Genomic DNA, 21,517 nt, shown 5'->3' on the forward strand with positions numbered 1-21,517 from the left:
ACAAAAAAAAACTACATTATAAAGACCACTATATATTCAACTCCGTATCTCTTTCCAGTGCAGAGACGATGCGTTAAGTCTTCCTCGGACGACCCCGACATTTTCCACCGTTCACTGTTTTATAAATTATTATATAACTATTAAGAAACTAAACACTCTCTCTAAACACTCCTGGTACAATAAGAACAAACGTTGAAACTTGGAGTCTATAGGGTACAAACAAACACACAAACATTCATTTTATATATGGTTTAATTTCTACTGGTACATTTTTTTGATAAGTTGTAAGCAAAAATATTTGATGGAATTTTGTAATTCAGTTTGGTATTAATGTTTGGTGAGAGTAATGGGATTAGACAACTTTTAATTTAGATTTGTTTGAGTTGACTAATTATTGCACGACCTTTGTTGATAATCCAATGTTTAATTGACTAATTATTGAACGACCTTTGTTGATAATCCAATGTTTAATTGACTAATTATTGAACGACCTTTGTTGATAATCCTATGTTTAGTTGACTAATTATTGCACGACCTTTGTTGATAATCCAATGTTTAATTGACTAATTATTGCACTACCTTTGTTGATAATCCAATGCTTAGTTGACTAATTATTGCACGACCTTTGTTGATAATCCAATGTTTAATTGACTAATTATTGAACGACCTTTGTTGATAATCCAATGTTTAGTTGACGAATTTGTTGATAATCCAATGTTTAATTGACTAATTATTGCACGACCTTTGTTGATAATCCAATGTTTAGTTGACTAATTATTGCACGACCTTTGTTAATAATCCAATGTTTAGTTGACTAATTATTGCACGACCTTTGTTGATAATCCAATGTTTAGTTGACTAATTATTGCACGACCTTTGTTGATAATCCAATGTTTAGTTGACCAATTATTGCACGACCTTTGTTGATAATCCAATGTTTAGTTGACTAATTATTGCACGACCTTTGTTGATAATCCAATGTTGAATTGACTAATTACTGCACAAGTTTCATTGATAATCCAATGTTTAGTTGACTAATTATTGCACGAGTATCATTGATAATCCAATATTTAGTTGACTAATTATTGCACGAGTTTCATTGATAATCCAATGTTGAATTGACTAATTATTGCACGAGTTTCATTGATTATCCAATGTTTAGCCAAGATTAAGTCTTGTTTTATCAGGGAGAATATTGTTTATTTTATTAGTACTATGTATTTTTTTGTCCAAATATTGAATTCGTTTTAGGTATTTGCAGGAGTTCGTTGGTTTTAAACCGCGTGATTCGTATGTTTTGTAAATTTAAGAAAAAAAAATCTTTTAAAAAGATGTTTTTATAAATTTGTCCAACATCAAGTACTTGCAATTTTTTTAATATATCTTCAATGCTAGTTACTGTGGGGACATAATCATAATTTTTTAAATAAATTCATAGGGCATTTCAAATGAAAGTGTTTTAAATTTTACACTAAATAACAATTATCAATGTGTTTAGTAACCAGATTTGAATAGCAAGGTACTTCTAATTGAAACTTAAAATTAAATTTTAATATTAATTTTAATTTTACTTTTAATTGTAATTTTAGTTTTAATTTTGTTTTCGGTAATGAATGAATGCAAATCTTGGAAGCGAAAATTAAACCACTACCTGACTTCCGATCGAGCTGAAACTTGGCAGACTCCTTGTCGATGACAATACATTCTATGAGTTTGTTTGTTTGTAAAATACAATGCTGCTGTCGGTTTGCAAAATATATGGTACATTTCCCTATATACCTTCACATTGCAAAAATTAAAAGTAATATTTAACATTTAAAAAAGTTATGTTGATTGTTTATATTTATTTATTTATTTATTTTTCATGTTCTCCGTAAAACGGTTATTCACCAATACATTATGGAGAAGATTACAAATTAGACAAAAAGTATAGCAAAACACATAAAAAGGTCAGTTTCACTACTTTGTGACATACGTCAAAAGATAATTGTTAAACTGCCTGTAGGTTACGTTAAAAATGTCGATGGTCAATGCAGACTCGTTGAGCAGTTCAGTCGCTCTGTTGACTGGGGCGTTCTGATAGGCAGAAGTCCTCGCTTTTGGAGCATAAAAAAGGGTATGGGACCTTCCACGAGTATACTTGTCTGGGACATATAAGTTAATCTCTTTCAAAATAGGTGGATTATGTATAGTTCCGGAGATTATCTTAAAAAAATGTTTTCCTAAAAATATTTTTCGGCGGGCTTCTAATGTATTAAGATCGAGCATTCCTGCTAAGAATAAGGATGGATACAGGAAAGGGTAGTACATATATTCCCTCATATATAGGTAACGCATGAATCTCTTTTGTACTTTTTCTATTTCGAGAATATGGTTTTGCTCAGAAGGGGCCCAAATAATGGAGCTATATTCCAAGATACTGCGAACAAGTGCTTCATACGTTCTTCGGATTGCGATTCCGTTTGTAAATGATCTTGAATTACGAATAACAAATCCTTATATAGCGGAAGAAGGTAGTTAAAAAAGAAATAAAAAACCTTGGAAATATCAGTTTATCGTTACATAAACTGAGGTTTCCAAGGTTTTTTATTTCTTTTTATGAAGGGGATGTAAAAAAAGATATTGATTAATTAATAATAAATATAATTTTATGAAACTAGATAGCATTGCTTTTAGAATTATGTTTTTGAAATGCAATTTGATAAATTAGAATAAGTTAATTTCAAACATGAAAAAAAACAGGTATATTTTTACTCCTAACGTCAAAAAATTGTAGGAAATACGAAAGTTAGTAAACACATTTCTTTCATTTAAGGATTCTGCAAATTTCTTAAAAATTCTTGTTGAATTCACGCAGTAACATTCAATTAAAAAATAATATAACTTTTTCAAGACGGGAAACTCATGTGTCACTCAGCCAAAATGCAACGTTGCCAGATCTTTCGCAGCCAGTTAAAGATATTTTTTATCATTAAGAGTTCGTAACAAAAATTGTTTTATTTGCTTTATTCAATGTGGAACTAAAACACCGTTTAACGGTTGGGAAGTGTTTTATTTTTATTAGTAAGGCTGTGGGTGAATAACTTTTTATGGTTGTTAAATATCAGTTTGATAGATATTAAATTAAACCATATTTATTAGTACGTCTGAAAATGTTTTTCCTTCTTTTTTTCAGGTGATAATTGCGTATTGCAAAGAACGGGCGCTTCGGGAGTCTGCAGTTCTCTTGAGACCTGTGCACCGGCAAGAAATGATCTAAGTAAAGGTCTTTCTCCACAGGTAAACCATCATTCAACATTCAGACTCGACTTTTTGCAACAAGTTTTTTTAATTTTTCATAATGAATTTGCACAAAAGTCTCAACTGGTCCCAACAGTCTGGAGCCATTGAGACTATGGCATCCCCAATTGGGGTATGCAGTGGGGCTGAAGCTTGTGGGAAGGGGAGGAAGAGGTAGGACAGTACCTGGCTATACAGATCTGGTCACCAAACACGGTGAAAGCCATTTCAAGGCGATACTATATATACCGATTAACGAGTATATTGTGAAATAACACAAATTAATCAAATAAAATTTACTTGCGCACGCCGGGATTTGAGTGCCTTACCCTCGACCACCCAGATAATTATGCAAAATGGTTTCATTTCAAAAACTTCATTTTTGTTTTTAGAATAATAAAGTTTCATTATCACAACTTAGTTCTATCAACCATAGACAAAATATTTTTGAAGCAATACGTTTTCAGTTACATTTTTTTCGCTTGGGACAACATGGTTCCATCTGCCAATTGCATGAAACTGAGAAAATAAATTATGTTTATTTAACATTGAATATTGTGCAGAATGTTTTGTAATTGAAATGTATTTCCTTACTTGTAAAAAGCATTAACTTTGGGACTTGACATAATTTTCAATATAAACACATAAATTTCCTGTCTAGAAAGAACCCTTCCTACATCAGGAGAATATTATAACTAACTTAAGATACACAATACTGATGTTTCTGACTTTATCTGGTAATTTATTGCGAAAGGATATTTTAGTAAAATAATTCAATTAATCGTATAAATCTCAATTCTTTCAAGAAATGCATTCAAATACATTATTGGATTCCATCACTGATACAATTATTTGTATGCCTTTCTTGAAAGAATTCTGACAACTTTATTCTGACAAAACTATTTATTCATATTGCATATGTACAGGCGCAAACAAATAATTGATCTTAACATTGTAAATTCAATAAATGTATTTTAATAAAATTAACGCCATTTATGAACACGTAGATTATAACGAACGTTGCGTTTAACCTTAGTTGGTTTTTCACATATTGATTACAATGTAATTTTTCTTATAAAAAAATGTTATTAATTGTTCTGTAACTTTTCAGACATGCGGATATGAGGGCGACGTGCCGATAGTATGTTGTGTACTCGCGATTACCAGTCCAGCCCCCCAACCACCACCCGCCAACACTCTTTCACCACCCAGAATTGTCACATCACCCCATGGATCAACCAAGTGTCCGGATTTCCCTGCTGGAGCGATCAAGGCCAAGAAGACAGGGGTGAAAGCTTGGGACTGTAAGTATATAATACCTGTACAACTGGTTAAAAATAGAAAACTTGCCGGTATAAAATATTGGTAATTTATTAAAAATCTTGTCAAATTATTGGTAATCCCGTTGACTGAGGCCTTTAATGAATGAACATATTTCCTAATGCCCCGTTCAGATAGAGCAATTTTAGTTGGGGACATCTTACGTCTACTTTCGACCGCAGGGAACCAAAAATCGCAAGCGACTTGAAATGTATGTTCACACGTTTCGATTCGGCAGGAAAATCGAACAATGACTCATACTTGAACAACAAAAGTAGACGGGCTTTCGACTAAAAACTTGATCAACTCTGTTGAAAGGCTGTTCACACTTGTCGATAAGCATCTGTTACATATAAGATTTGTAACAAGGCGTGTGTGCATCACTTTACTTACATCGCATCTATGGTCTTGGTGTGTGGGACCTTTAAGTACCTACACATTGTCATTTTGCTATTGGTCCAAATGACAGCCCTGGAATTCTGACTTGGAGAGTTGCAAACCTGAGGGAGCAAGGATCTGTGATTTGCAGTGGAAGCAGTCGCCATTCTTTGATCACCAGCCCAGAGCAGTGGGCATTCCTCTTGGCTGAGGTTCGACGAACACATTCGCCAATTTTTGTGAGCATCAGCTTTGCATATTATGGAGCATTGACTTTGGGATCCGAAGCAGAAGTTTACAAAAATAAGAATGCCCGTGATACTGCAGTTAATAATATGTATTGTTTGTGAAATGTTACTGTAATTTAGTAGTAATTACTATTAAATAACACGTCTCTGAATGTTTCAAAAAATATTTTTTTTACCTTCATAACAAATTTTGGGGCATCAACTATTGCAACGAACACTTCTTTTATAAACAATGATATGGTATTTTTTGGAACGCTGTGCATATAAGCCAGACTTGAAGAAGAATCCCCCGTTACCAGGTATCTTAGCGTTAGTTTTTTGGAGTCATAGTATTCCTCAAAATATTAATATGGAAATATGAAACTGGTTACTGCGTTACTTCTTAAGGTCAATGAATCCACCAAGATTTCACCGTTCAACCCATATTTTTAGGTTCATTATGGTAGTTGTTCTTAACCTGGGTTCGTTCGAACCCCAGGGGTTCGGTGAGTCAGTCTCTCTCGACACAACCCGCTTGTCCATCATTGAACTGAAGCAAGCAATTGCCACGCACTTAGATGAGCTTCCAAAGTCTCTCGACGGATACTTCCCTGCAAGAGAGTCATATTCAGTATGGGTGAGAGAAATTCATCATTGACTCATCGATGAAATCATTGAAATTCAGCAGAGCCAGGTTCAACAGCAACGCTCTCGACGTTTTGATGTCAACAAATGGTACCGTACCCTGTTATTGCTAAAAAAGCTCTGCAGACTTTCATACCGTTTGTTACAACATATCTTGCCAGCAATCCTTTTCAAGGATGCTGGACATAAAAACTAAGAAAAGGAACAGACTTTGTTGCAAAATGACATGAGAGTGGCACTTTCTTAGATAAAGCCATGCATTTCTGAACAGGAGGCCTACTCTGTATCTTTCGAAACTTTCCTGCCGCCGGTCTTCCCTTACGGTGTTCAAAAATTTCTCGTCCTCCAGTGCTATACACTCTGTAAATATTTATATATTCTAATTACTTAATGCAATACATAAATCTATTGCAGGGGAATACCTAAAATTCTAACTCTGTGCTTAGTTTATTTATGAGATATTGTATTAATTAGCTACGATGTTGACATAGTTGACGGCACCGGCAAGGAAAGGTTAAACCACGAACTTACTGGTTTGTTCACCCGAAAGACACAGATTAGGCCTGTATCTGAAAGGCAACAGCAGAAGTCACACTGACTTGCAGTAAATATTCATTATTACGTATGTGTGTGAAATCATGTTTTAATGGTTTTGTTCTCTGTTCTTAAAGGTTTTTTTCATTTTGGAAACCTATGTTTTGAATTTGAAAAAATCATATTTTATTTTTCCAATTAAGAAGGGTTCGGTGAATGCGCATATGAAACTGGTAGGGGTCAGAACCTCTAACAAGATTAAGAACACTGCATTATGATCAGAGATGTGCTTTATTTCAAATAAATCCATTTCAAATGGAAATGCAAAATGGGTATTTTCCATTTTGCATTTTAAATGCTTTTCTAAAAACCATTTTGCATTTTGTATTTTAAATGCTTTTCTAAAAACCATTTTGCATTTTGCATTTTAAATGCTTTTCTCAATGCATTTTCTATTTTAAATGCTTTTTTGCAACATTCTTTCTACTATCTCCACTCATCTTTTTTTCATAAGCCCCAAATATCAGTCGGTCCTCAACCTCGCTATGAGAGATAATTTACATTTGTCAAGTTGCTCCCTGGTAGGAGCCCTGGCAATTGAGTGATACCATTACACAAAATACTGATTCAAATACTGAACATGGTGCCATGACGCTGTAATATTAAATGTTAGATAGCAGTTTCTATGTTTTTACGTTGGCAACATTAGTCCCGCGTAAATTTTTGGTGGTTTCATAATCTGTAGTTGTGGTGTTTTTGGATTTACCATCATTTATTATGTTTGTTCTACATTGATGTCTATTATTAAATGACAAAATTGTTTAAAAATTCTATAATTATTTTGATTGTTTGACCTGAGAAACCATTTTGGATTTTCAATGCATTTTTAAAATAGGTATTTTGCATTTTGCATTTGAAATGCTTTTCTAAAAACCATTTTGCATTTTGCATTTCCAAATGGAAAAGTTTTGACCCATTTCCATTTTGCATTTCAAATGGTTTTGGGTACTCATTTTGCATATCTCTGATTATGATAAGCGATCGCTCAACAAGAAACTTCTCTCGAGTGGTTGTTTACGAATAAAAAGGTTTTCTTCGGTTAGTATATTAGAGCTACTTTCAGATTGTATCGACCTATCTGAAGCCGTGTATCCGTGCATGAAAAAAGGATTCCTGATTAATTCAGCGTTGGTGCGGAGTTTCGAGTGTGATCACACTTCCATCCCTCTGATCGTGGGGGGCGCGCCTGCCACTGCCGGTGAATTCCCACACATGGTGAGTATCACATAACTAACTTGTCAGGCTTTCATTCCCTTACCATCATAGTTAGTAATATGAACTAAACGGTGTTAGATAGAAAAAATATCAAGATTTACATTCAAATATAAAAGTTAACAACGGAATAATTAAAAGGTTCCGACTTAAATTTGAAAAAAAATTATGAAACTTTGTGAATTTTTAATTAACTATTTTTATACAAAATGACAAAAAGTTAGGTTGCAGAAATGTCTAACGTACATTTGTCTAATAAAATATGTATTTTTTTATTACCAGTAATTTTATCTAAGTGTTTAGACAAAAAATGGTAAGGTGCGTCATTTTTACAAATTTTATGTTTGAATTCAAAATATAAATATTTTAAAAATATTTGTTTATTTTTAATACTAGAATTAAATAGCGTAGTTTATCACCTTTAGATAACAGTTTTTTTAGTTTTCGGAACATTCAGAAACATCTTTTTCATTTGGATTTTATTGAGAAGTGAAAATACAGAAAAATTCTCTAGCATCTTTAAGAAACGTAACAGTCAATATGAGCGGAAAAAAATTGCATTTAAATGCACCAAAATTAGATGAGAAAAAAATTAAATGAAAATGCAAAAGCTGGATTCGCCAAAAAATTCACATTTTTTCTTTTTATTGGTCCATCACTTCAAAAAAGACTAAGAGACAAACACCTCATATAAGTAAAGCAAATTTGATAGAAAAGCTAAATTTGTTTAACATTTTTTTGACTATACCACCATTCCAGTTCCTACCCAAATTGCCTTTCCCTTGTTTTGTTCCATTCCTAAAGCAAGCAAGAAAACAGATTTGAAAATATACCCTAAAGCAAGTGTGGTTTTGTTTTATGTTCGAATGCACGTCGTCCCATATAGTTGCACATTTTTGGCCCCTCGTAACAATTAATCTTATGAAAAGTCCGTAAAAGAGTGTAAATTATCATACCCAAGTTAAAAACACATATATAATTTTCAGGCATTGCTTGGTTTCTCCAACGACCCAATCCAATGGAATTGCGGAGGTACGCTGATCAGCAAAGACTGGGTATTGACTGCAGCACATTGCATATTCAGGAGGGATACCGGGTAAATATTACCTAATCACTGGCTTTCTTACTCATAACAGATTATAAAAGGAGATAAGAACGAGTTAGCACAAAGCGTTACTCATAATCACACGCACGCATTCTGCGTCTACCGGCCGTAATACGACAGTATTAGCAGTTGACGGAGAGGTATAGCAACGTAATACAATCGTAGTAAAGCAGTGAACGCGGATTTTGTTAACAGTCGATCAGTGAAAAACCAGAACCAACGCTGTAGCGGCGTATTAGGGAATCTTTGTAAGTAAACAGTCTAATTGTAATCAATACCGATTGAAAAGAAAGCTCTGAAAGATAAATGATATTGAACATGAGCTCAAATATTGTTTTTTGTTTATCTGAAGTTGTTATTATTATTACAAACCTTTTAGAAGATGAGTGGAGAAGAGCATCGGGTTCCCCACCCAGGCGGGTTCTAGGGTTCAATTTAGAGATGGTCTATATTCTTGCTCCGGATACAAGAAACCGGTTCCTTTGCTGTCACTGGAACCGTCTATATTATTTCTCCGAGAAACCGGTTATTTTTGGAATATTTATCAAAAAAGATTTAAAAAATTTAAAATTGAGTTTTCGAGGAACTTGTTTGAAATTCTCTGAGTGCATGGCAAAAATCAAATAGTGTACATCCGGTAGAAGAGAGACAGAGCACTTGCTCAATTGGCTAGAACCAAAAGTTATTAAGTCAGTGTCGACAATTATTATTATGATTATACACCCTCCACGAAATCTGGAATAAACAAGATCAAATTTCATAATAAGTTGAGTTGTTTTAAATTTAAAATAAATTAAGTTCCTAATCCTTTCTTCTCTCCAAATAAGAAACCAATTGAGGTTCAAATAGGTTTATATTAGTAGAACGGATGACATGTTGTAGAAGTTAGTTCCATGCTTCCACTACTCTATGTTAGCAGAATGGATGACATGTTGTGGAAGTTAGTTCCATTCTTCCACTACTCTATGTTAGTAGAATGGATGACATGTTGTGGAAGTTAGTTCCATGCTTCCACTACTCTATATTAGTAGAATGGATGACATGTTATGGAAGTTAGTTCCATGCTTCCACTACTCTATGTTAGTAGAATGGATGACATGTTGTGGAAGTTAGTTCCATACTTCCGCTACTCTATTTGCAAGAAAGTGTTTCCTAGGATTGGATACAAAAGATGTCCACGGAGATTTATGTTGGTGGTAAAGATTTGTTGGATTCCCGTGCAACTACATATAATGTCCAGATAAAAATTTTTAAGTCTCAATCAAGTCATCCTTTTCTCTTCTTTCTCTTATCGTTATTATCATAATTCCTTATATGATTATTGTTTATATAACGTTTGTTACTATAGTCTTATTGTAACTACATTCCATGCAGTTGAACACATCAACCATTTCTGAGAAAGCTTTGCTAAGTGCATGTTATCTAGGTACAAGCATGATTCATCCGTATAAATGAAACCAGTGGTGTACCACAGGGGTCTCATTTAGGCCCAATATTATTTTTACTGTTCATAAATGATATTGTAAATATATTTGATGAAGATATTAATACGTTACTTTTCGCAGATGATTTAAAAATATTTAAAATAATCAAAAGCGCTGAAGATTGTATCTGTCTACAAAATAATTTGAACAGGTTAATTAATTGGTGTTCTCTTAACAAACTTCATCTGAACATAAATAAGTGTTATTTAATTAAATTTTATAGAATAAATCAACCAATAATTCATTCATATAAACTCAATAACTCAATCCTTACCTCTGTCGAAGAAATTAATGACCTGGGGATAACTTTCGACTCTAAATTAAACTTTATATCGCATATAAATAATATTAATAATAAAGGAATGAAAATGCTAGGCTTCATTCTTCGAAATTCTAGAGGTTTCAAGAATATTTCAACATTAAAAATTTTGTATACATCCCTGGTTCGTAGTCAAGTCGAATATAACTCCTCGATCTGGTCCCCCCACTACAAATTACATTCAGATTCAATCGAAAAAATTCAACATAAATTCCTAAGGACGGGTTGTTTCGGAGAATCTGAACAATTCATCAAATTTCAACGTTCATTTTCAAGTTCTGTGAAAGATTTTTTCAAGTTCTGTTTTTATTTCAGTTTTGTCAAGCAACTAGCCTACAATGATATAAAAACAGAACTTGAATAAGTCTTTCACAGAACCCGAAAATGAACGTTGAAATTTGATGAATTGTTCAAATTCTCCGAAACAACTCGTCCTAAGACACATTAATTTTAAACTCGGTATTCCCATTGAAAATATAAACTATAATTACTTGATGAAAAATCTAAATTTATTAAAACTCTCAGATCGAAGAATTATATCCGACTTAATATTTATGTTCAAAATTGTAAATGGTAGTATAGACAGTCCTGATTTAATTAACCTCATTGAATTTCATATACTCACGAGAGCTACTCGTTCTAAAATTTTGTTTAAATGCAACAATATCAGGACTGAGTATTCCAAACACTCGCTTGTACCTAGGTTGCATGAAGTTAGTAATAGATACGCAGATGTGGCAGATCTATTTAACTGCACGCAAGGTAGGTACAAGAGGGCTATGCTATCAAATCTTTTCAATCAATATTAATTTAATCTAATTGTACCTAATTTGCACTAAAGAAACTTATGTACCTACTTGTATCTCTTGTTTACTTACTTACTTACTCTCTAATGTCATTTCACAATCAAATGCCACATATATTTGTAATTCTTTTTTAAAAATATTTCTATGATTTTAACTGTGACTTGTTATCATTGTTTAGGGTACATTTATACCGTTGATATTAAATAAATAAATAAATGACTTATGATATTGTCGTTGCAATTAAAATTAATTTTGGATTGAGAATTTCAGTTGGTATTCTAAGGTAAATAGGCTAAGTAAATCAGGGCAGTCTATATTACCAATAATAATAAAAACGTTTCCAGTTAAAAATGCATCAATGTGTAAAAATGAATATTGTCTTGTTTCCAGTAACGTTACACACGTCCGACTAGGTGGCGGGGACTCCAACAGCACTTTGGAAGCAGAGTACTACTACAGAGTTGCTGAGATAATCCCTCATCCAGGTTATGCAGCCCCCTCCACATACAACGATATTGCACTACTCAGACTAGACAGAAGGTATGATTACCTATACTATCTATTTTAACTCGCCAGACTAATTTGTTCGCTTTTCAGAACAGCTCATATGGTCCCATAGAAATCATTGTGCCTCTCTTACCGCCATAATTAGAAATACAAACTAAACGGTGATAGAAAGAAAAAAATACCAAGCTTTATATTCAAATACAGAAGTAAACTACAGATTAATTAGAATGTAAAAATGATACCAAAGGTTCCAACTGCAATTTGAGAAAAAATTGTAAAACTTTGTGAATTTTTAATTAATTATTGTTATATGAAATGACAAAAAAGTGAGGTGGGAGTAATGTATGTTCTTTGGTACTTCTAATGGAATGTGATGTTTATGGCTAATAATGTCCTTACGAGCATTAAAGGGTTCAAATACATTTGTCTATCAAAATATGTGTGTTTTTCATTGTCGGTATTTTTAGTTCATAATAATAAGTTTATTTATAATACTAAATTTTAAAGGCGTATGTCATCACCTTTCAAAAATAGTTATTAGCCAGTGATTCCTAACATTATTTGGAGTAAAAAAGTACACGAATTTTCGGTCTTCGGTGACATTTTTCATGTTTTTTTTTTTTTTTTCTACTTAAAATATAAAATCAGTTTGGACAGGTAAGTTTGGGATGAGGTGTTGGGCGGTTTCTCGGCCGAGCGACCAGTGATGAAATATTGAAGTTTTTTTTTGTTTGAATTTGAAAAAAAAAAATGGAAAAAAAACATAAAAAAGTTAACGGATACCAAAATATCAATAAATTTTTATTGCTCAAAATAATGTCAGGAATCACTAGTAGGAAGTAAGTCAAGTTCGTCCCTTAGCACCCTGTATAATGACATTACGAGCTAAAAAAAACGGATCTTTTTACTTCAAAAAAAACTGTATGTTTCTAATTTTTGTAACATTTTCGAAATTTAGTAGAAAGATCTATTTTATATCTACGACTTAATGTTAGAAGGGCCTATGTCAAATTTGTTAATCGCAAGAAAATATTTTAACTTCTACTTGTCTACTATATAGTTTATAATTTCATCAATCCAAAGCACCTGACATAGGTATTTTTAGAATTCAAATAGGGGACGTTTTCTAGTACTTTCTGGTGCAAAATCAAATTGCCAAAAACTGACATAGCAAAATAATCTTAACATATAAAAATCTAGTGCACTGTTTTCGTACACGCTAATCTCCGAAACCGCCCAACCGATTTCAATGAAATTTTGTGAAGTGTATGGTTGGTTCCAGCTTGCAATATAGGATAGTTTTGGAACCGATAGGTGGCGCTGTTATCGAGATTTAAATTTATTTATTTTTTCAGAATTCTCACCCAAATCATTTACAATCATCTACAATCATAATGCGATTTTAAGGATGCGTGGATTTCTCTCTATTTGCGTAATACAGATGTCAATACATAGAAGGCGGTCTGTGGCAGGACAACGTCTGCCCGGTTGTCCTCTAGTGACTGGCGGGTACATATAAATGGTTTTCTTTTACAGCGCCACTTTTACTTCAAGAGTGAGGCCAGCTTGCCTGCACACGGGCAATTCTGTCAGCGACGACAAGATCATCGTCACTGGTTGGGGGGCCACTGCTTTTAGGGGACCAACGAGTCACAGCCTACTAAAGGTAAGTTTACTTATATACGTTGTCCGCACATACATCACAATGAAAACCCAAAAAATAATTCATTTTTTCAAAATACAAAATTGATCCACTATATGCTAAGTAACATTCCCTTCTTATTGTAAAAATATTGACCGCTGCCTAACATGTAAGAAACTTTCTAGTAAAATTAAATAAACTCATTTGGTCTCATACAAATACTTGTCTCCCTTACCGTTATAGTTAGAAATATGAACTAGACGGTGATAGAAAGAAAAAATATGTAATAAAGTTTGACATAGAAATATATAGGAGATTGTTAGGTATGCATCCACAGGCTTAATGGACAAGTGTAATGTCAATACAAAATCCTGCAAATGTCCTACCTACCCTTTTACCCATCCCAAAATGTCACCATAATAAAATGATTGTTGCGACACACGTAAAATCCGACAAGTGGAGTTAGTTGCTCATCAGAGTTCGTAGTGATAACTAATATCAGACAGGGCGATTATATATTTGTGAAGTGAAATCATCCAAAACTCCTGGAGACGTGTGGTAATCATCAACGGGTGAGTCCATCTTTCCTGCATTCCAATCTGGGCTTATCTTGTGCTCCAGAAGCCCAGATTTATACCTTTTTGACTATTGCACTGTCCATCGGGTTTGTCGGATGCATAAATCGTCCCATAACCTAGCATTCGGTGTAGTTTGGGACTGGTCCTTTGAGCGTGTTGCATAGGGCTTTGCTCTGCACCACCTTTAAAAATATAGTGGAGTCGCAGCTTCGCGAATCCAAAAGTTTTACATAGAAATATTGAAGTTAACAACGGAATAATTAAAATGTACATCTCTTTGAAACCAAAGGTTCTGACTGCAATTTGAGAAAAAAATATATTTTAATTAATTATTTTTACACGAAACGATAAAAAAGTTAGGTGACAGTAATGTTTATCAAATTATTGTAATCATTCATTATTCGCCTGAAATATCCATACATATTTAAAATATTTCCCGAGTAAAAATAAATGCAGCCGATGGGAATCGAACCCGCATCTTCTGATATCCAGTCAGGTGCTCTGGAACACTGAGCCACGTCGACTTATTCCCAACCCGCCAAATAATTCAATATGTACATCAATCGACAATTACTGCTTATTATATTTTTTTCACCTGTAAACAACAAAATTTATTTTTGTAGGAAAGGCTTTGTTAGTGCTGAATTTCCCACTAGATGGCTTCGAGATATATTATATCTTCATTTGTTGGTGAAATATTTTGACTTGTCTAATATTATTATTTTTTATTTATAAACTAGTGTTTATAATACAAGGTTTTTATGCATAGTAGAAATGATAACAAATTATTATTTAAATTTCTTATTTTCTTAATTATATAGTGTTATCAAATTTATCATCTAGTTTTATAGCTATTTGTTAATTTTTAGCTGCATCAACTAGTGAAATTTTACAACCTATAAACCATAATGACTCACAACACTCCCCAACTCAAACACGAAAAATAATTTCTCAATTGAGTTGGCCAATTTTTTGTTAAAAATTTCTAATTTTTTCGCAATCAGTCTCGAAATATCTACATTTGTAAATTATTGTAATGTGTTTAAATATTCAATAAAAAAAAATTATAAGCATTAATTACTCGCCTGAAATATCCATATTATGTATGTGTGCTTTGCATAAAAACCTTGTTTTATAAAAATAAGTTTATCATTAAAAATAGTAATTTTTATAGTTAATTTGTCTAATAAAATATGTATTTGTTTCATTATCAGTAATTTTAGTTCATTTTTTAGTCAAAAAATGTAAGATGATTTATTTTTTAAACATTTTATGTTTGATTTCAAAGTATTAATATTTAATGAATTATATGTTTATTTCTAATAATAAAATTTATTATTATTATTTTGATTTTATTGAGATGCGGATATACACACAAATTCTCCGACGGTCAATATGCCATAGGCCTGAATTGTTAAGAATTAATGTTAGATTATTAGAGAATGGCCAGTGAGCTATGCATTGCCGGAATCAGCATAAACTGAAAAAAAAAATTATTTGTGGTTCAACTTTCTTTGCTACATATTTTTAGTGTCAGCTATATTCGAAGGCTAGATTTTATTTTTAAAGATATAAATATTATTACAAAAACCTATGTTTTCTGTTTTAACATGAACATAGGGTGCTTACAAAAATACTAGTATTAAATAGACACGTTATGAAAGGCGACACAAGACCAAAAACTTAATTTTAATTAATTCCGATGAATTCGTAATTATAATACTTTTGCTTTCGATAATGAATGAATGCAATTTTTGGAAGCGGAAATTAACCCACTTCCCGACATCCGATCGAGCTGAAACTCATCAGATAAACTGATTGTCGATGACAATGCATTGATGGAAAGCATTGTCTCGATCAGATTTCGGGAATTGGGTTAATTTTTACTTCAAAGATTCCATTTCACTCATTCATTAAATAAAACCATATTGAAATTCAAAGAGATGTATGTATTTAAAAAGGAGTGTAAGGAGAATATATGACGCAAACGTGGATGATAAAAGAAGTCGGGGATATCTGAGGAAGACATGGGACGATCAAGTGAACCAAATGCTTTAGTCGGGCCATGTCAAAAGTCAGAATAACTGAAGGGTTGATATGAGACGATGTACGAAGTAAGGAGTGTGTGAAGAAGCAGTAGACTTAAAATTTGAAAATTAAAATTAAAAATAGTGATACTATAGACCTCTCTGGGAATTCTCGCATAGATTTAGCTCTGCAGGGAGTGAAAATGAAATTCAGTCATCTGTGCATTTAAGCAGCTGGATTCATCTGAATTATATTGTTTGACAAGAGAGGGCACCACTAGTCCTGATTGTCATCTTCTGATTTTAAATATTTTTGTCACATGGAAAGTGACAGTACTTTTAGAATGACAATGTGTTAATTCAATTGTTTATTCTAAATTCTACTCTCTTGAGAGCTGGTCGTGACAGATCATTATTTCATGGTGCGAATGCAAGTGTTATTGTGCTGATTGCCGTCCGCTGCCGAATTTGGAGATTAAGGAATCGCTGCCAATCTCAATGAGAGTGATATATTCGGTGAGTTCTCTGTTTTTTTTGTATTTGGTGGCTGGGTGATAATTTGTTACGTTTCCTGCAGAGTGAATTTTGTAATCAACCCATTTTTTCATAAGAAATTATTTATTCCCTGATGGTCTGTGTGGCTTACAAGCCAGATCGTCACCAGTGTGTGTCATGACCAAGTTCCGCCCTCTCTGCCTACCCCTGCGGGGATACGGCGTAATGCTTTAGTTAGGCTATAATTTATAGTTTGTTTCTTCAATGTTGTTTTGTCACTATTATACTTGTCACCATTCAAATTTATAGACCAGCCAATCAGAGAAAGGGTAACAAACCAAGTGCGCAGAGCGGGGAGGTGGCGTAACCGTCTCCCTTTCCGTGATTGGTTAATAAATTCACAGGCAACTCGCATTCTAATAATCACTATTTTGTGCTCGAAAATTAAATCTGCTTACATATCGGGTAAACAAAAGTTTGGGCTTGCCAAGATTGAGTATTTTGATACAGCATATGGTTAAGGCGAAGCTTAATGCTAAATCACTATTTTAATTAATCTTTATAACGAATTGGTGTACATTATGAATACCAAAAAATATGCTTTAGATAAATTGAAGGTTTTCCTATCGTTTCGCTTGAGTAGAATACAAATAAAAAATAAAAAATTACTCTATAAAAAATATAAATGTACACTACTGAAAAACATTTTTTTCAAAAGAAATGTATGAACGCGTAAATGAAACAACTTAAAAAAATACAGTATTATAGCTAAGATTATCTGTGACAGTTTCACTTGGTTAACTTTTTTGCTTTCTTACAAAATAAATAAAAACCAGTTTCGTGCTTGAAATCGAACGTTTCTAGACTCCGTTTGTCAAGCGATTTTAATGCTTATTACCTACAATATAAGGTATTCCAAGAATATACACATTTTTGGCTTGTAGCTTCCTCTTAAACGCTTTTACAAATGTGTTATAATTTACCCATCTCACTCATTTTTTAAACGAACATTCAGACCCTTTGCAGAAAAGTTCCACAATGGACTGTTCTTCAAACTATCGCTTTACTTTAGCGAACTTTAATTTTGTGCGCAGGGTCTGGATATATCAATACGCGCACTTCAGCCGTCAACATACGAGTAATGTATAATTTTATTCAAAGCACTGTCAAACTCTCCTGGTGCGTAAGTCTATGAATTGGGATGTCTTTGTGTTTGTCTATGAACCCACGTTCACCGATGGTCTGTTTGATGTCCAGGTTACATTGGAGAAGTTTAGCTACCAGGAGTGCTATGCCAAGAACCCACCTATACGAACATTGAGGGATGGAGTGAGGGATGCTACACAGTTCTGTGCGGGTCATCACACCGAGATCAAAGACGCCTGCCAGGTATTTTACCGTTCCATTAGCTATTATTTCGACTGCTTATTTAATTTACTCTCCAAAGCATTACCAATCGAAAGCTCGAGTCAGAATGTACACCGTTGCAATGTTTATACAAGAGAATTATCTTGTAGCCGTTACGTCACCGCTCCTAGGATCATCATATCATAACCAGACTGCACAAGTTGAAAAGCTGAGACAGCAATCAGTCTTGCGAAACTTCGATTGAAATATCGGAACCGCGATACGTAAACTGCTGATAAGAGGATGTTTGCATACAGGGTGATGCAAACTGTTACATTGTCTATTGTAGTGTTGTATTGTCTATTGTAATATTGTATTGTCTATGCCTATGTCTATGCAATGTCTATGGTATTGTCCTATCTATGTATGCGTTTCCGGTCTGAAGAACTAGCTCTCTCTTACCGACAGCCGGCGACGCAACATCTAAAAATGTCAAACTGGTATCACATTGAATAAAGCCTTATCTATTCAATCTGAATGACTTTTATTGAAGAATATCAAAGACCCACTAAAACATGGTGTCAGAAGTGGGATGAAATAACTAGTTGTAGAAATAAACTAAAGAAAAGTGTCAAAAAACAGTGATTGTAAAACGAAAAAAAAAAATGTCAGAAACACGTGAAAACTCCGGTACAAAAATACTAAATACCTTCGTACCTACAGAATGGACGTCTTGGATTCAAGGTTTTGAAATTTATTTAATGGCCACAGGAGCGGATCAAGAGGCTGAACACAAAAAGATTGCAAAATTATTGTACAACATGGGAAAAATTGGATTACAAATATACAATTCGTTTAATGTTGATATTAAGTCTATCACGTATAAAGAAGTTGTGGATCTGTTCAATAATCATTGCGTGCCGAAGAAAAACCTAACAATGGAAAGACATAATTTTTTCAATACGAGACAAGGAGAACACATGTCCATGGAAGACTTCATAGCGGAATTAAATAATAAAAGCCATAACTCTGAGTTTGAAAAATTACGCTCGTCATTGGTATTGAATATATTTATTTCGAACATGCATTCAAGATACAATCACATTAAAGAAAAATTATTACAATCGGATAAAATAAATCTGGATCAAGCCGTCGATATTGCCAAGACAATGGTAATTTCGCAGAAGGATGCAGTGCTAATGAGTGCTGAAGTACATGCCGTCGCAGCCAGCAGTCATCACTTCGAAAGGCGAGGGAGGCCTTCAAGTCCATCTCTCCATCGTCAGCCGAGCAGACAGTCGTCAAGGAGCAGAGAGCAGTACCACAGCTAACCTTGTCGTCACGCATTTAAAAGCGATATTTGCTCGTCATGGGATACCATTACAACTTGTCAGCGATAATGGTCCTCCATTCACTTCAGCTATATTTAAAAATTTTGTATATGAATGGGACATAGAACATATTACAACTAGTCCTAACTTTCCGCAGAGCAACGGTCAAGCTGAAAGTGGAGTTAAAATTGTTAAGAACATATTTAAAAAATGTCAGGAATCAAAAACTGATATATATATTGCATTGTTACATTATCGAAATACTCCAAAAGATAATTTACCGTCACCGTCACAACTTCTCATGTGAAGACAACTTAGAGTAAATATTCCAATAAAGTCAAGTCATTTAAAACCTAGGACAGTTAGTTTCCAAAAATACCAACAGGGGATGAGGAAAAATCAACATAAAATGGAAAAATCGTACAACTCTCATACGAAGGAGTTAACACCATTGAAAATTGGTGATCCAATTTTATTTAAAAAGACTCCTCAAAGTCATTGGATGCCAGCAACTGTTGTTGAAGTATTAACTAACTGCCCGCGTTCATATGTAATTAAAACTTTAGATGGTGTAACATACCGCAGAAATAGGAAACATCTCATGTTAGATAAATCTAGATTAATTAATGATAATTTAAGATGTAATTTAAAACCCTATGAAAGTATTCTAACACAAAATGGCGATAATGACACCGAACAACTACCAACTTCGTCCAATGCTCCAGATAAAAATTTGGTCCCGGTGTCTGCGACAAGTGATACAGGCATCCGACACCAAACAAAGTCTGGAAGACAAATAAAGAAACCAAAAAGGTTTACATTTTCTGAATTTGATTAAAATTTTTGTCTATAAGTTATGTATGTTGTATTTTTTTCACAGTGTTAGAATAAATGTCGTGAACAATTTGTCTTATATAAAAAAAAAAAAAAAAAAAAAAAAAAAAAAAAAAGGGAAGATGTTACATTGTCTATTGTAGTGTTGTATTGTCTATTGTAATATTGTATTGTCTATGCCTATGTCTATGCAATGTCTATGGTATTGTCCTATCTATGTATGCGTTTCCGGTCTGAAGAACTAGCTCTCTCTTACCGACAGCCGGCGACGCAACATCTAAAAATGTCAAACTGGTATCACATTGAATAAAGCCTTATCTATTCAATCTGAATGACTTTTATTGAAGAATATCAAAGACCCACTAAAACACAAACGTTTATACAATGAACCGAGTCAGCTATCCTGCGGGTTCAACGTCCAGACGCTACTCCAACCAGTGGCAGACAAGAACAAAGGAATCAACAGCTATATAAGCAGTGGAGGACCTAATTACATCATCATTTCACATCATTCCAGTCAACAAGTCCGACTTGGCATAACGTTAGTCTGCGCCTCGGCCCCGTGGCATCTTCGCCGGTCAGCATCTTCCGCTCATCTGCAGACCAGTCTGGAATACCCGGAAGACCCCACGTCTTCATCAGTGCTGATCGCAGCCACGAGGCTGGTCTCCACGACTCCATCTCTGCCATCGTCGTCTACACCTGATATCATCGTCATCGGACAAGAACCAACACTCAACTGCGCAATTATACTGACTTAAAATAAACACTGTGATACAACACCATCATTATATTTCATTGTCACACTACCAAGAACCTGTCATCTATCTGTTATGTTCCTAGCATCTGTCTGTTTGTGCGCTTAGTTCTTTTTAACTATGCAACGAATTTTGATAGGGTTTTCACCATCATTCAAATAATTTCTTCCGGAAGGTTTATATTTATAATACATGCATATTAAATTTAGAGAAAGTAGAGAAAATTCAAGCAACAGCTTGTACAAGTCAGCTTGTAATTTACAAATAAATGAAACAATGTCACTTTACTTAAACCACTATATTTTTTTTATTAACGCCGACAGATTTCGGAACAACCGTTCCTTCCTCAGGTCAAAATATTTACTAACTTAACATTAAAAAATAATGGGTGAACATATATGATGTGTTTAAATTAATTGTTAAGTTGGGGTGGAGAAATTAAGTATTCCCTTCACTACAACGACCGGGTACTGGTCCATACCTATAACGACCGCAACCGTCATATTGATGGCTGATCGTATGTGAATGTAATTTTTTGCTTTTACGATTAACGTTAAACGATTAAAATTTAACGATTGCTTTTAAATTTTGACACAAATATGATGCATTCGAATATGAGTGTGTTTTTG

At 33.7% G+C, this 21,517-nt stretch overlaps 1 protein-coding gene across 1 annotated transcript in view; it reads left to right on the forward strand.

The window, feature by feature from the left end:
- Positions 1-21,517, forward strand: part of LOC149414127 (trypsin-1-like) — a 41,436-nt gene that overhangs the window by 15,118 nt on the left and 4,801 nt on the right. Inside the window, exons 2-8 of the mRNA XM_089644014.1 lie at positions 3,176-3,279; positions 4,391-4,583; positions 7,507-7,658; positions 8,642-8,751; positions 11,760-11,909; positions 13,413-13,542; positions 17,876-18,007. Coding sequence (XP_089500140.1) covers positions 3,176-3,279; positions 4,391-4,583; positions 7,507-7,658; positions 8,642-8,751; positions 11,760-11,909; positions 13,413-13,542; positions 17,876-18,007 — 971 coding nt within the window. The remainder of the gene's footprint in view (positions 1-3,175; positions 3,280-4,390; positions 4,584-7,506; positions 7,659-8,641; positions 8,752-11,759; positions 11,910-13,412; positions 13,543-17,875; positions 18,008-21,517) is intronic.

This window comes from Hesperophylax consimilis, chromosome 20 (genome assembly GCF_061612785.1).
Source record: "Hesperophylax consimilis isolate HC1 chromosome 20, BYU_Hcon_1.0, whole genome shotgun sequence".
NCBI lineage: Eukaryota > Metazoa > Arthropoda > Insecta > Trichoptera > Limnephilidae > Hesperophylax > Hesperophylax consimilis.